The sequence below is a fragment of the Chrysemys picta genome, chromosome 25 (genome assembly GCF_011386835.1).
Source record: "Chrysemys picta bellii isolate R12L10 chromosome 25, ASM1138683v2, whole genome shotgun sequence".
In the NCBI taxonomy this organism is placed as follows: Eukaryota; Metazoa; Chordata; order Testudines; family Emydidae; genus Chrysemys; species Chrysemys picta.
This window is the reverse complement of record NC_088815.1, coordinates 8,263,428-8,280,034: the sequence shown is the minus strand read 5'-3', so window position 1 is coordinate 8,280,034 and position 16,607 is coordinate 8,263,428. Positions and strand designations below refer to the sequence as shown.

The following is a 16,607-nucleotide window of genomic DNA, read 5'->3' as shown; positions in this document are numbered from 1 at the left end:
ATAGCAGCTGCCAATTCTTAAAACCTTCCTGTGACCACAAGAACGCCAATACGAAACCGTTAGAAGGTCCGTCCACTCCAATGTGTGTATTTGTGCATCTAAGATGGCTTGTGCCTCTTATACAATTGAATGATGAGTAGAGCTCTCATCTCAGCCAGCCTCTCACTTCCTGTGTTCTCATGTTCTTCTAGGCCCGTCTTGCAAAAGAACAATTTCTACCCCTTACCCCCCTCCTCACTTTCCCATTGGAGTGAGTGGCCCACCTGCTTAAGAATAGAACTGAAAGATCACCTCGCTCCACCCTGGCCATGATAAAAAAAAAAGACATTCCCTTCAGAATAGAGAACAGGCCTTTGTTTGATAGAAGCAGGGCATTTTACCCAAGTTTTTAAAGTGCCCATAAAAATTAAACCTATTTTAATATACAGGTTAAAAGAAACCAGCTGGCAAGGTTCCCACTTGGCCTGTCTAGTCAGCCTTGGGCATGAGACATTAACTCACCTTCCTCCACTGTATGAACCAACTCAGAACTTAGGGCCTGATTCACATTTAGATGCAAGGTTCTGCCAGACAAACTCGAAGCCGTTTACGCCCAGAGGGAGACCCCTTTGCACCACCAGAACAATATCAGTGTAAGTGAGAAGCAGGCCTTTCCAGTCAGAGGGATTTGCAGAAGTCCCTAAGGGTACATCTATAGATGGGAGGTGTAATTCCCAGCTCAGGCAGATGGACACGTGCCAGCGCTCCTCAAGCCAGTGTGCTGAAATAGCGGGGTGGCCATGGCGGTGGGGGCTAGCGCCCTCCCCCCCCCAGCATGTTCCTAGGATTTTGGATGGGTGACCTAAGCTGCTGCGGCCACCCTACCGTTTTTAGCTGGGTAGCTTGAGCGAAGCTAGTGCACGTGCTGGGAAGCGCCCAGATGTAGCCTGGGGATGCGTCTACACTGCAATGGAATGCCTGTAGCTGGCCCGTGTCGGCTGACTTAGGCTCACGGGGCTGTACAATTTCAGTGTAGACGTTGGGGCTGGAGCCCAAGCTCTGGGACCCCGCGAGGAGGGAGGGGGCCAGAGTTCAGCCTCCAGCCCACATGTCTACACCACAGTTCTGTAGCCCAAGCGCGAGTCAGCTGGCAAGGGCCAGCTGCACGTGTTTAAAATGCAGTGTAGACAGACCCGTAGCGACTGAGCACACGAAAGCCAGTGGGTCGAGTGCTCGTAAGCCACGGAGGCGCTTTTGAAGATCCCTCCATATCTCATGATCTTAGGCCCCGGATAAGCCACTCTTACCCAGCATCCACGTGCTCCTATGGCCACACAGGAATGTTAAAGACCCTCTGTGCAACTTACCAGGTTTCTGTGCGCTAATTTGCACTTTCAAGCTTGCATCAGGGCTTTGGGAAGGTTTTTACAGCGGCACGATCGATGGTGCTATAACTGTGTTCCTCGCTGAGGGAAAGGCTGAATGCTCTGTAACGCGACCGGGAAAGCTGGGAGAAACCAGAATCTGACTTATGTGGGAAGGCTCCCTTCTTTGCAGCAGCTCAGACAGCTTGTGTTATCTGCAGGGAAACAGCCCAACAGAGGCTGCGGTCTCTCCCTGTCTGCGGGTGGATGGGCCAGCGTTCCAAGCGCTTTGCCAGTTTCCAGCCCATCAGTTTGTTGGAAGCGCTCAGACATTTCAAAGCCAGGATTCAAGACCTGCAGCAGGATTAAACAGTGCCGCATCTTCCAGGAAGTCCAGTCCTTGGCGTATTTTGCTTTAGACCTCTGTGCTGTTGTTCTCATGCTGGGTTGCCTGTTAGTGGATCTCATGGGCCCAGCTCTCACTGATCCTCAGTCACATTTTGAAGATTCAAGTAGCAAAAAAAAAAAAACACTCTTCCAGGACAGAAGAGAGTTATTTAAATTACAGTAACGCCTAGAGGTCCCAAAGCCCTCGGCCTTGTACATACACAATGGCCCCCTGCTCCGAAGAGCTTACAATCTAAGTGGGCCAGTCAGACGAAGGGTGGGAGGGGAAAGAGGCAGAGAAAGGAAGTGACTTGACCAAGGTGTCACAACAGTTCAGTGGCAGAGCTAGGAAAAGAACCCAGCTCTCCTAAGTCCCAGTTCAGTGGACCATGCTGGTTAAGGTTTGGAAACCTGCAACCTCCCTGGGTCCTGTGTAATTCCTTCCACAATTCTGGCTGCCACGTGCTTTTTGTTTGCGCCCAAGGATAGGCGGTTGCTGATTGCCTATCATTTTGTTTTTTATCCATGCTAAGAGGACACCACTTCTGTTCTGGCGCGGATATTAAATAAACGTGTCAATGTAGAAATCCTAGTTTGGTTCAGTGTCCTATTTTAAGTGGTGATTTGATCATATCTGCAGGGAATGGAGCCAGAGCTCAGTGTGAATGCGGATGGATCAGAAGACCTCCAATACAAAAATAATCCTTGAATAGGAGAGAGGAACAAGGGCTGGTCCCAGACTGAAACGGTAAAAGGATCCACGCAAGCTCAGAGCAGCCTTTCCCAATCAGAAGCCCCGTTAATGATACAAGCAGGAATGCGAAATGCAGGACAAAGCAGCCACTTTATTCCTAACGAATTCAGGAGTTCCGGTGGGGGACATGTGGGAGGTTCATTGCTGTAATTTAACAGACGTACACACCCCCCATTTATGAGCAGGAGATGCACACGCTCCCACGGACCAAGACTCCATGTAAACTGAGATTACAGCTATGGCTTAGTAACCAGTCTGTGATGCTCTTCTGGCCCACGCATGGAATTGTGTCCACACAGTAAGTTATTCCATGGTAACCATACATCCACTAAGCTCGTCCACCCCAGCGCCTCTGAACAGCTGAGCTTTTAATTCCACGCAGTCTGGGAAAATCTAGGCAGCTATCGCCCAGTGCCTCGGCCGGGAACAGAGTAGCTGGGGACACGTGCCCACAGAGTGGCAGTCCACCAGCGCATTCTAGGGCGCCCTGCCTGCCACACTGAGAACTAGGAGGGAGAAGCAGGCAAACTGGTTAAAGGGAGTCTCCTCCACGCAGCCAAAAAGGAGGCTGTGACCAATTTGACACCCGTGTGTCCGCTTAGGCTGCATGTGGTAAGCTACTACGGTTATGTGTTGCCACAAACCATATCTGGAGTCAGCCACGTCACTAACGAGTTACTAACCCAAAGTTACAGCATAAGAACTGCAATGTTATATCTTCTCCATTCAGCCCGCCTGGCTCTGCCATCTTCCACTGGAGAGTCACAGATTAAGGGCCAGGATGACCATTATGATCATCTAGCCTGGCCACCTACATGATACTGGCCAGAGAATCCCATCCCGTGACTCCTGCATGAAGCCCTACGTACAGTGGCGCCAGACCATCTCCTTTAGACATCTGGAGCACCAGATTCTCCCTTGCCCTGTACGTCTCACTGAGTTTAAAAGTCCTAGTAAGTCACCATAGTAACATTCACGCCCACTTCCCCCTGGTGTAATTGACAACGCTGGGTAACAAAGCATCGGGCTCCCAATCTTGACCCCACACAATGAAGAATCCACCATCTCTCCCGCCTGCTCTACGCTTAAAAATTAGCTTGACCTAGCTGTGTTGCTCAGTGCTGGGAGACACGTCTCGCTCGGTGCGACATCAGAAGGTCGACCTCACCCGGGGTGGAGGCGCAGTTAGGTCAGCAGAAGAATTCTTTCACTCTCAAAGAGGTGGATTAACAACATCAACGGAAAATGCTCTTCCGTCAATGTAGGCAGAGTCCATATTATGGCACTCCAATGGTACAGCTGTGGTGTAGACCTGCCTTCAGTCAGAAGAGGGAGACCCCAAAGTACACAATGGAAAAGGACAAGCTGGGAATTAAATGTAAATCTCTCTTTTTATTTAACAAAAACACTAGAATTCTGAACGTTGAAGAATGTGTACTGAGGGAAAGAAAAATAATTTTGTTTTGTTCTTTTCCTCTTCTTTACAAAAAAGAAAAAAAACAGGATATAAGGAAAAAAACCATGTACAGGAGGAGCTGGCCAACTCAAACAGAAAGCAGTAACAGAAGCATGATGTCTCCAAACAGTGGCTTGGCCTGGAAAATTTAAAAACAATTAAATTAGGATACAAATATTCAAAAAAAAAAAAAAAAAAACCTGGACTCTAACACTACCGGGCAGCTGGGGATGCAAGCCGCAAAACTTTATACAGTAAAACAATTTGAGCTCTACCAAGTTTTTTTTTTTTATTTATTTATTGGTTTCAACCTGAAAACATATTGCTTATTTGCAAAAAGAAAAAAGAAAAAAAAAAAAGTCTTCCATACAAATAAAGGTTTTTCTGTGGGAAAGGAACTAAAATGGTGGAAGAGTGAACGAGATTCCAGGGTTGCCTCTTTCCCTCCCGTCCCTCATCCCCTCAATTGCTCTTGGGGGGTGGGGTGGGGGGAGGGGAAGAGGGACTAGGTAATTCCTTCGCCATGTTGTTTTCACAGGCTGGTGCTGCTGCTGAGGAAACGCCAGAGCGGCTTCTTGATAATCGCCCCGCCACCCTCTCAGCCTGACGTGCCCCGGCCACAGTCAGCTTTGCACATGTTCATTTAGGGGGGAGGGAGGGGAGAAAAGGCAGAAACATTTTCCACCTGCCTCCACTTCCGTTTACTGGGCCGAATACAGATTTGCAGGAAGGGCCTTTCCCTTCAAACACGCCTGTGTGGGCCAAGGGGATCAGCTCTCGCTCTCATCAGAGGACGCAGAGCACGATAACCCACCACCGCCGGGCCTGGGATTTCTTGAAGCAGACTAATCTAAGGGACAGCATGCCTCGCTGGAGAAAGCTCTATCCGTACATCGGGCTACGAGTCTCAGTGAGGGTTTGGAGAGGGAAGGCGCCGAAAGCCAGGGTCTAGCTTTCTGCTCAATAGCATCTATGGGAGAATATTCTGCTCTCTTCCTACAGGCCTTAGAGTAGGTCCTTAAAAGGGTATTTAAAAAGAGTTCTAGTGGAACTTGATGGCTTTTAAGTTGATGGGGTATTTTACATGCATCACTTTTTCTTAAATGCATCAGAAGTGCTTTGGAAAGCACCATCACTTTGGTTCTGTGGTTTAACGTAGCTGCCTCCTTTCCTCCAGGTCCAAGCTTTAGGGGGAGAGGAAATTATAGGAGATGAAATAGGGTCCATGCTGCCCATGCGTCTGTACTTTCACGGATAGTTAGAGAGTACAAGTGCGAGCAGACGGGGTGGTGGGGCTGGAAATGAGAGAATGTCCTTTGCCAGTAGCTGGGAAGTCTACACACAGCATGACTGGAAGCTACACGCCTGGCCTTGGTTGGAGCATCTCTGCTCAGCTGGTGGGGTGGTCCGTTGCATTACTAAGGGCAGTTACTTTGAGTTCCACCCTTCCCTTGTATATGCTCAAGGGGCAAAGTCAACATGCCAACTTCCTTCTAAAGGTTATCCTCATCCACAGACAAGAAAGTCGGCAAGGTCCAAAGTGATGCAGACTTCAGAGGCTTTTAACTAGGAACAGGCAGAGCTGTGTAGGCAATTTAGTTACCAAAAAATCTTTACAAGACAAAGGAAAAAGGTTACCATTTGGAAACTCAAAAGCATCGTTTTGCCGTTAAGAGCTTAGCAGTCGCTTTGGGTCTGGGACCAAAGTCTTAACAGAAGTGGAAAAGTCCAGAGGCCATTAATACATGGTCGCCGTGCTCCACTTAGCCCTTGGCTAAGTCTCCAAACACCATGACATTAATGCGGTCAGCAGTACCAGTGATGGGCTTTGCACTGTTTCATGACTGAAATAAACCTGAATTGGAGTTACCGAGGTAGTTGACTAGAAACTGAGATTTCCCCACCTGGCATTTTCTTGAAGGCCATACATCCCCTCCACCCCACCTCACGCCTACACAATGCCACATGTCCAGTTGATGGGCGTCAGCTGTCCTGCAGGCCCCTGGCACAGATTCCCAAGACAAAGCCTTCTTTACAAAAGGGAATGCACAGCCCTTTGCGTCTTCAAAAACACCAAGTTATTGCACTTCAAAAATACAACAGATTTGTGGTTCAAGCCCTCCCCGCCCTCCCCATGGCTTCTGCTCAACTAAAAATGATTCACTACGCACAATTTCTACATTATCTTCAGATTAGATTAAAAGGATTCAAAATGTGTCTCTTTACATGAGGTGCAGAGCTGCTGGAGCTCCTAACTAGAACAGTGCGATTCCAATCTCAAGTCTCTCCTTTCATTCCTTCCCCCACCCCTAAAAAAACCCTCTAACCTTGCTGGGATATATAAACCTCCTCCCCCCCACCCCAAGTCCCTCTCTTTCCCACCCTAACCCACCCATTCACATGTCCAGCAAAACTTTAGATAATCAGGAATGGTTATTTAACAAGACAATAAAAATGCACACAGCTTTGGAGAGGCACTGGAGTTAGCCATCCTGTAGGTTTGCAGGGGAACTCCAGCGATTCACACTAATGCTGAATGGCACCCGAGGTCAGTTAAGGTCTGGATCCCAGCTGCCTGGCTTAAGACACTTTCCTTACTTCGGACTCCGGGTCAGGTTCAGCTGGCAGAGCTCGGGTCAGGCTGTTTAGTGGGGCAGTTTTCCAACCAAGAAGCAGCTCAAGGGTTTTATTTTTCGTTTTAATGGTTAACTTGGAAGAGGAACGTCCAAAGGAGACCAGGGAGGAAGGGAAGTGAGGCGAAGGAGAAATTCCCCTCCTCTCCAGTTTAGTAAGCACCAGAGTATTCAAGTCTGTCCATTCTGAGATTCAGAGCTGCTTCCGCAGTCAGCAGGCAGAAACCAGACCTTTCTCGTAAGAGCAGCGTCGTTTCGGTTGGGGTCCATCATCGTCGTCGTCGTCGTCTTCGTCGTCTTCCTCCTCCTCTTCCTCGGAGGATGAACTGTCCAGTGTTAAATCCACAACGTCGGCGGTGGCCTTGCCGTTCTCTCCATTACCATTGGGAGTGGGCAACAGCCCGTTCACGTCGGAAGAACCTGGGAAGAAAGGCTTCATTAGAACATCTACAAAACTTCCCTACTAACACTCCTCGACAGCTCTTTCACCATCATCATCATCATCACAGCAAATCCCAGAGGAATGCAGCCTCCTTGCATATCTGAACAGTATTTTGAGAAGGGGCAGATAAAACATTCCTTCTAAGGAGGCTGCGTATGGAAATCCATCTATTTAAAAGACCAGTGGGGTAAGGGAATACTTCCTGAGATGCCCCGGAAGGCCCATACACCCTGGAAGGAAGTTGGTTACTTACCTGTACTGTAACGGTTGCTCTTTGAAATGTGGGTGCAGATGCATATTCCACTCACATGTGCACATAACCAGAGAACTTTGCTTAGCAGTACCCATCGGGGCAGTGCTCATGCCCTCTGGCCCCCAAAGCCTCTCCCCATAGCTACATATGGGTCGCTCATCCCTGACCCCCCTCAGTTCTTTGCAACCAGAATCCAAGACTGGAGACTCTGATTCAGACATGACAGAGGGCAGGTTGCAGAATATAGGTCTGCACCCACATCTCCAAGAACAGTTACAGGTAAATAACCATCTTTTCTTTCAGTGGCTGCAGATGTATATTTCACTCAGATGACTCTCCAAGCCCTACTTCCTACTAGTACTGCTTGAATCTACCCATACAATGACTACAGAAATGCCTTCCCTAAGTTTGCACCTGACCTAGATGCCACCGCAACAGCATTCTGTTTAGTAAAAGTACGTATGGAAGACCATGCAGCAGCCCTGCATGTGTCCCATATCGAAACATTGTTGAGAAATGACAGATGTCACTTGGGCTACTTCATAAGCTGTCATCATGCTTGAAGTTCTCCCACCTGGAAATTGTGCGTGTTGAGACCAGATGTCCTTTCATCTGATCCGCATAAAAGACAAAGCCGATGCAATGATTGAAGTGGTTTAGTCCTTTGCACATAAAATGCAAAGCATCGCCTCCCATTGAAGGTATGAAGACACGGATCACCGGAGTGTGGCTTAGTAAAGGATACAGGGTAACTAAATAACCTGCTTATGGTGAAACTGTGAAAATCACTTTGGATAAAAAACTTCAGATGTGGCCGGAAGGACACTTTCTTTGAAGAACTGTGTAGGAGGAAGCCCTGCCATTAGGACCTGCAGTTCGCGGACTCTTCTTGTGGATGTTATAGCAATAAGAAAGGCGGTCTTCTGGGAAAGAAAAAGAGACCAAGAGCAAGCTGGTAGCGGCTCAAACGGAGGACACATGAGGGTCGCCTGTACAGTATTAAGGTCTCACAACGGGACCATTTCCTTCACAGGTGCAAACAGACGGACAATACCTTTCAGAAATCTCACGGTCATGGAGTCTGAGAAAACTGACTTCCCCTGGACTGGAGAATGGAATGCCGAGATTGCTGCCAACAAGTTAAGAGGCAGACGGGAAGACTTCAGATGTAACAAGTAATCCCAAAGCATCCTAAGCATGAGCGAAAATCAGCTGAATTCCCCTAGATGTTGACCAAATGGGGAAAACTTACTTGGCTAAATTGGTGGTCCTAGTAGATGATTTTCTACTATTAAGTAGGCCCCTCCAAACTGCTTCCGAATACTGCCTTTCCTCTTCATCTAACCATTCATACTGTGAAGTATAGATCGCTCAGCGTAGGATATGTAACTTGGCCATGGTGCTGAGTCAGGAAAGAGATGAAGAGATCTGGGAGGCTGGACAGACAGATTGAGAAGGTTAGAGATCCAACCTTGTCTTGACCAAGCTGGCACAATAAGTATCAGTTTGGCAAGGTCCAACTTCAGAGTTTGAGGATAACCTGAGAGATAAGAGGAATAGGGGGAAAGGCGTACATCAGGGCTGATCCCCAATTCAAAGGGAAGGCATTGGTTAAAGATCTTGGACTGAGATCAACAACAAAACTGACGGCATTTTTACTGTCCTTTGTTGCAAACAGGTTTACTGAAGGGATGCCTCATTCCCTGAGGATGAGCCTCACCATGCTGCTTTTCAGAGACCACCTGTGGTTCTTGGAGAAAGTCCTGCTGAGATGGTTGGCCAACTGGTTTTGTGAGGTCGGTAAGCGTGAGGCTGTAAAGCGTGATGTCTTTGATGCAAAAAAGTACCAGAACGCTATTGGGTCCTGGCAAAGCTGGTTGGAACGGGCTCCTCTCTGGTTGTTCAAATGAACCATTGTGGTGGTATGCTCCCAGTGGTATGCTCCCCTGATCTGATCCCAAAAGGCAGGACAATCATCATAAGTGGCTTGAAGCTCCAGTATACTAATATGAAAAGACGCTTCCGTCTCTGACCACAAATCATGAACCTTTAATGTCCGTAGATGCGCTATTATGGAGGCATCATTGACTGGAGTCCTGGTCAGTAGAGGACAGGCAAAGGGAACCTGACATGCATTGTTCTGTTCAGCCCACCACTGTAGCGAGCCCAGTATCTCTGGTGGCAACTCGGGTGATTGTCCTATTCAGTCATGGTTGAAGTTGGTCTAAGATGCAATCTCACATGCTGGACCACATAAGTGCACGGGGCCATATGATCTAGTAACTTCAGGTATACGTGGACCATGGTCAAAGGCTGAGATTAGAGGCCCAGAGGCACAAAGGTGTCATTGTTTGCAATCACTGACATGGGAGAAAGGCCCTCAAGTTCATAGAGTCTAATAAGGTCCTCATAAAAATCAATGTCTACTTTGCTGTGTTCAAAATCAACCCCAGTTGATCAAAGAGGTACCGTGTGAACTGGAGAGGACTGAGGACTTATTCTTTGGATCTGCCCCTCACTACCCAATTGTCTTGGTACGGGAGGACATGAATTCCCCTCCACTGGGGATAAGCCATTACAACCATCATCATACATTCACTAAAGACACATGGGGCTGATGACAGGCCAAAGTAGAGACCAGCGTACTGATAATGTTGATTGATGACTAGGAAACTTTCTGTGGTCTGGGGAAAAAAATCACCCCATGGAAGCAGGCATCCTGAAGATTGAGAGCAGCAAACCAGACGGCGTGATCCAAAGTGAGAAGAATAGTAGCCAGGGTAACCATGTGGACTTTTATGCATTTGATGTAATCGGTGAGACCATGGAGACTGAGGATAGGTCTCAAGCCTCCCTTGGACATAGGGAATCAGGAAGTACCAGGAGCAGAATCCCTTTCCCTGATTCAAAGGAACCACCTTCTCTACAGCTCCCAGAGCACAGAGTCTGGACCTGCTGAAGCAGCAGCAGCGGCTCGGGAGATGAGTCCCTGAAAACGGATGGGGTTAAAGATGTGGAAAGGAGAAAATGGACAGAAGTTGGATGGCATAACCTGACCCCACAGTTCTTAGGACCCATCTGTCCGTAGTTATTGCTTCCCATGCACTGCAGAAGTGAGACAGCCCATCCCCGAAGGGACATCTAGTTGAGACGGTCACAACTGGTAAGCTGCTCTCGATATGCAAGTCAAAGACTCTACCTGCCCAAAGATGGAGGAGGAGGAGGATGGGCTGGTTGGTTAAAATTAGAACCAGGTCTCCTCTGTGATTTATGCCCTTTTCTGAAGAAACTCTTGCAGCCTAGCAAGGTAGGATAACAGCTGGAAGTATCAATGCAGACGATATTGCTGGGCTGTAGCCACTCCAGATGAAAGCCAGTAAAGGCCTTGCATCAACTGCAAGACATGGCACTTACAGTCCTGATAAAGGCAACCCACTCCGTATTGAAGCCGGCATTGGTACCAAAACCAGAGTTGATCCCAGACCCAGAGTTAGACTGCGCTGCAAGCATTGTCGGTACCGAAGATAGCATCTGCACTGGCAAACCCCTCGGTACAGGACCAGGAAGCCAACTGCAACCCTGCCCCCTGGGTACGAGGTGCTGCAGACAGAGCCAACAACAGTCTGCAGCCAGTCCCAGTGGTGCCAAGGACATCGAATACTAAGCCACCACTGTAAAATGCTCCTGAACAAGTGGTGAGTCAGGAACAGAAAGGCACAGCAAATCCACTGCTGCCCAATACACTGCCAATATGGAAAACCATCCATGACGACAACACTGTTGGGACTGGACTCAATGGATGCCCCACAGGCGGTACCAGAGTTGACTGTACAGTCTCTAACTGGTTTCACATTGGTACTGCAGAGTGGGTTGACAGTCCACCTCTATCCCACATACTGAAAGACTCACGGGTGCTGGTCTACATTCTCTTAGAAAGGGAGGAGGAATCTCTCCAAGTTCTGGAGTGGTTCCAGTCCGTTTTGTGAGAGCTTTTCCTCAGATTACCAAAGGAAGGAGAACAATCACGGTTGCTCCTGGGCGAGGAATCCAAGTATGACTGTGGAGTCGCAGCCCATACCAGCTCAGGTGCTCTCTGAGGGGCCTGATGATCTGTGGCAGTCCCCGCTGCTGAAGCAGGCCTCATGTTCTGCTCTAGTAGGTGCTAATTTAAGTGCAAGGCTCTAACCACCTGCATTCTCTTCTTGAACTTACAGATGGAGCATCTTTCCTTAATGTGCCCTTCCCCAAGGCACAACAAACATGGAGTGTGGGGGGTGGAGGGGTCCACTGGTAGGGATAGCTACTCCACATGGTGGACAATGCTTAAAACTCAGGGAAGGTGTCACACCTGGCTAAAAACTAACTACACTGCATTAAATCCTAAGGTACTACTCAACTATTTCTTGTTTCCCCCCCCCCCCCCCCACAATAAGCCCTACGATAGAGAACATGAGGTGAGACACCACACTGAACGCGCCAACTCAAGCCGCGGGCGGGAAGGAACTGAGGGGGATCAGAGCGCTGCCTCCCTTATATAGCCATGGTAGGGACTATGGCAGCCAGCGGGCACAAGTACCACCCCAACAGGTACTGCCAAGCAGAGTTCTTTGGCTTCAGTGCTTTGGACAAGTGCACGCATGAATGGAACACACATCTGCAGCCACTCAAAGAATTAGGGTTTGCTCAGGAAATATTTGCACAAAAATAAGGGACCGCTTCAGTCAGAGACGTTACAGAACAATGCAGACCGATTTGTTGGTAAAAACACCACTAATGAAAGGTCCATGAGTGGAGGCAGAACATTTCAGGGTTAGTCTATAAGTGAATATATAAAAGATGTTAGTTCCATGCCACTTTGAAGGGATAACCCAGTTTTGCTAAACAACTGATTTGAACGCTAACTAAACCATTAGGGATCTATTCAAAGGGCTCGAGGACCCCAACCAGAATGATCCCCTCCTTACTGTGCAGTTACTATCTCTGATACGACTTACTCTTTTGTATAGAAAGACAGGGGGACCTATTAGCTGACTTATAGCGGTATTCTGAGCAGAGGTCATAAGGTGTTGGACAACTCTCCCACACTGACCCAGCTTCCCGATTTTGTATCAAGTGATTTGTGTATGTTCTTTACAGTTCATCTTTCAGGGCATTTAAAATTATTAGCCCCACTCACTACACACCCACCTAGTACCAATATTGGACACTGAGGGCTGCAGCTTCTCTCTTTCTCAGCTTTGATTGGACACCAGGATCCATCCACCAGGTATTCTATTTCATCGGCATCCTCGCATTCCGTCAATATTTTTGATAGCAGCCTGGAGAGGAAAGAAGATGCCATCTATTAGCCTGGAGGCAATCAGCAGAGCACCTTTGACGACAGAACGCGAAGATGGATCCTCACCTTAAATGGCCCTAAAATTTATGTTTGAAGGGAATTTGGTAGTGAAAAGCTGCTACACCCAAGTCCTATTCCGCCCCCGCCCCTCCCCACACACCAGGTACTGGCAGTGCCAACATCCCCAGTCCATCCTGACATGGCTTAAACCATGAATCAGAGAGCAGCCTCCATGCTCAATTCAGTCCTTGGTCTCTGCTGATGCTGCCCCTGGTGTGGGAGAGGACAACTACTGACAGGTGGTCGTTCTTTGAGGAAGACTTTCCACTAGGAAGTGGGCCGAGATAGCAACTCAGTTATTAGACCACATTTGAACACGATGCAAAAGACCTACCTCCTGTAGCCCATCAGAGCCCAAAGGCTGAAATTTTAAAGACCGTAGAACACGTTCCCACCCCCACTGCAAGGGTGAAGTTAGGCCAATAGACAAGTCCCTTGTGCTTCCGCCCAGACAATATTCTTACGATGCTACATCTATAGTACACTGGGTGACTTCTGCACACACATTCAGTTTATTACATTATGAAAGGACAGAGTAATCCACCAGATTAAGAAAGTCAGGTAGGAAGTGTAGCCTTCCTCTTTTCTTACTCTTTATCAGTCCAGACGCTGGACTTCCCAAGCTAGTGATGAAATCTCCAGGGAAGTAGAATGCATGCAATGTCCTCCCGCTAGAGGCTGCATCAGAAAACGCTTCTGTGCCCAGCCCACATGGTGTTGAAAATACAAAAGTGATGGCATAGATCCAGATGGCCACCTTACCCATCTCTAATCACAAGGAGATGGACCTCTAACCAGATTGAGACCACCTCTCTGGTTCATCGTGCCTTAGAGGTTGGGCATTTGCTTTACTATTGTTGAAGTGTTTCTCATCACTGGCCTCATGAGGGTGTTTAATAGTTATTGGAACAGACCATCTAGAATTCAGATTGTAGAAAGCATCACTCACGCCTAGGCGGTGGAGTTTTTCCCTTTATCAGTACGAGGGTGAACCAACACTTGATTTGTAAAAGTCTGAAGTTTCCTTGAAGGGCGATATTCTGAGCACTGCTTTGTCCCGATTGAGTAGGATCTGCTATTTGATTCACGACAGGACTTGGACGGCTCTAGTCTCCTAGCCTAGCAAAATGGATACTAGAAATAGAACTTTAAGGATGTAAAAAGGTTCAGGGAGGCTTACATGAGATCCATCAACTAGCTTGGTCTTCAGTAGCTTCCTTGGATCTTTACCGGATCAACACAAAGGTTGCGTTCCTTTGCTTGCTGAAATGGACAACATCCAGATCAGACTCCAACATGGTCCGTTCTAGTTTACTCCTGAAGACTGACTATTACTACCAATTTTACAAAAACTGAACAGGTACAAAGTTCGGCTGTCTAGAGAAATGCCAGATTAATGACAAAGGCCTGGATTGGCTCGAGTTCATCTTCTCTACATCACTGTTTTCTGCTGTAAAATAAAGAAAAGGAAGCTTTGCAAGTGGAGGTAGCACTACCAGAACACCCTTTCTTCCCTACGCTTTAGTCCTCCATAGCCAGGCTATAAATGAGAAACCGAAATGGATATTCCTGTTGTATTTACTCCTGAGGGAATTCTGAACATAATATGTTAAAATTCTGCATTTGTCAAAATAATGCAATATAATCACTCTGGTTTCAATTACTTCAGTAGTTTATTTAAACTACAATACAATGGATGGAGCATAGGAATGGGGAGCATTGGAGGAAGTCCCCAAACCCCCTTGCCTAATAGTAATGTGGCTAAGTTTGACCCTTTATTTCTAGTTATTAGTCAACAAATATATGAAGCCACATGCTCAGTGTTACATCACAGGAAACTGAGGGCTGGGGAAATCAAACTCACAATTTACATTGGCTACTGACCATCTCCAGAAAGGTCAGTAGCAAACAGTTCATGGAGCACATTTTGATAGGAAAGGTTTTCAGTCCAAAAATGTAGACCAGTTCTAATCACGAAAGCACAATAAGCATTTCTAAGGCCATACTGTCCTTTACACGAGTGCTTCTCAAAGTCGGGTCGCTGCTTGTTCAGGGAAAGCCCCTGGTGGTCCGGGCCTGTTTGTTTACCTGCCACATCCGCAGGTTCGGCTGATTGCAGCTCCCATTGGCCGCGGTTCGCCGCTCCAGGCCAATGGGGGCTGCGGGAAGGGCGGCCTGCACATCCCTCGGCCCGTGCCGCTTCCCCAGGCCAGTGGGAGCCGCAATCGGCCAAACCTGCAGAATTGGCAGGTAAACAAACTGGCCCGGACTGCCAGGGGCTTTCCCTGAACAAGCGGCGGACTGGCTTTGAGAAGCACTGCTTTACACCCTTCTGGCAATGTGAAGGAGCCTTAAAACTTTTACATCTGTTTTATACACCGGGGGGGGGGGAGGGGGGAGAGGGAGAGGATTCAAAAGACAATGGGAACAATTCATTAAGCAGGTAGGCTGCTACATTCTGCTCTGCCTGAGGGGACAGAGCCTGCCCCATTCCTACCTCCTCAGAAACACCCTGAAGCTCTGCTCCTCCACTCTGTGCTTGCTGCAATAGCAAGTGAGAGAGACAGCATGTGTCTCTCACTTGCATGACTGCCCAGCTCCCCCCTTCCGGTGGTGATTTACACCTCTACCGGCTGCTCTGGGCACCTGAGCCAACCTGCCTGTGCTGTCAGGAAGGGGCGCATGACCGCTCTTGCAGCTTTCCTTTGCTTTCCTATCAGAAGTCATTTTTCTACGGGGAAGCAAAGAAGTCTGCAGGAGACATGAATTCTGCACATGCACAGTGATGCAAAATTCCCCCAGGCGTATGCATTGGTAGGCTTGGCAGAATTTAATAATTTGGATGGATAATCTCAAAGCCTATTTAAGCACCTTCTTCTGTTTTCATCTGTTTAACTTTTCCACAGTTTCAGGAAATTAGGTGGGGTCAAATAATTATTTAATGACAGACATTAAGATTCAAAAAGTTAAATCTTTATGACTTAAAACAAACGTCAAAATATACAAAGTAAATATTTTTAAATCAAAGTAACAAGTTCTCAAGCATCATTTTTCTTACTTTGCATATCAGTAACTTTAGATTTTTCTTGGTAAATGTTAAAAATTAAGTTCTTCCAAGCCTATGTATTGGCCACAGGGCAAAGTGAACAGGTAATCTATGCCTAGGTTACTTCAGACTGACTGAGGAGGTCACAATAGCCAGAGAAGATCAGTAACTATGAATTTCTTGATGCCCTGAGTACTGTCTGCATGACTAAATCCATGGGAATATATAACCGAGGTTGAAGTTCACATATACTCACTCATCCGCCCTTTGTAGAATTCATCTGCGCTCTTGTGATTGGGTCCATCAGTATATTGGAGAGAATCCCCATTAGGAGGTCTGAGATATCTGAGGGGGGAGTTAGTTTCCCAGAAACCAGGAGCTCTGCACCTTGTTGCCATCGCCACTTGTACAATTGTCAGCAATTTCCACACTGAAGCTCAGTAAATAGTCAGGCTGCCTAGCCATTTCCTGACTCCTGTGCTGCCTTGTTCACATAGGAAACAACGGCATTCATCACTTTGTTCCTTCCTTTGCTCTTGGCAGAGTAGGCAGGCAGTTTACTGAGCTCTCCTTTAAGGTGATCAGCATCTAAAACCCATGTTCCTGGAGCTATTGGGGATCCTAGTCAGGTCTGTAACCTGTTTAGGGTGGCATCTATGGCTGGATTAGCTAGTTCAGTGGTTCTGTAGAGGACTCTTGTCCCGGTTCTGCATATGGAGACCATACCTCAATGGTAAGAGGCAGACATTCCTTGGATAGGACTATCCTCTTGATAAGACTCAGTTCCATCTCTCCATGTTTCTTTATATGATCTTCCAATATCACAGTATCAAACCTTCTTCTGAGATGCACAATGGAAGCATATCACCTCCAAGGTGCTGGTCTATTATCAAGC

At 47.5% G+C, this 16,607-nt stretch overlaps 1 protein-coding gene across 1 annotated transcript in view; it reads right to left on the bottom strand.

Annotated features, from left to right (window-relative positions):
• Positions 1–6,624: 6,624 nt before the first annotated feature.
• Positions 6,625–16,607, bottom strand: part of PIAS4 (protein inhibitor of activated STAT 4) — a 32,077-nt gene continuing 22,094 nt past the window's right edge. The window contains exons 10-11 of the mRNA XM_008168852.4: positions 12,456–12,586; positions 6,625–6,993 (exon numbers count right to left, since the gene is read on the bottom strand). Coding sequence (XP_008167074.1) covers positions 6,785–6,993; positions 12,456–12,586 — 340 coding nt within the window. The 3' untranslated portion in view covers positions 6,625–6,784. The remainder of the gene's footprint in view (positions 6,994–12,455; positions 12,587–16,607) is intronic.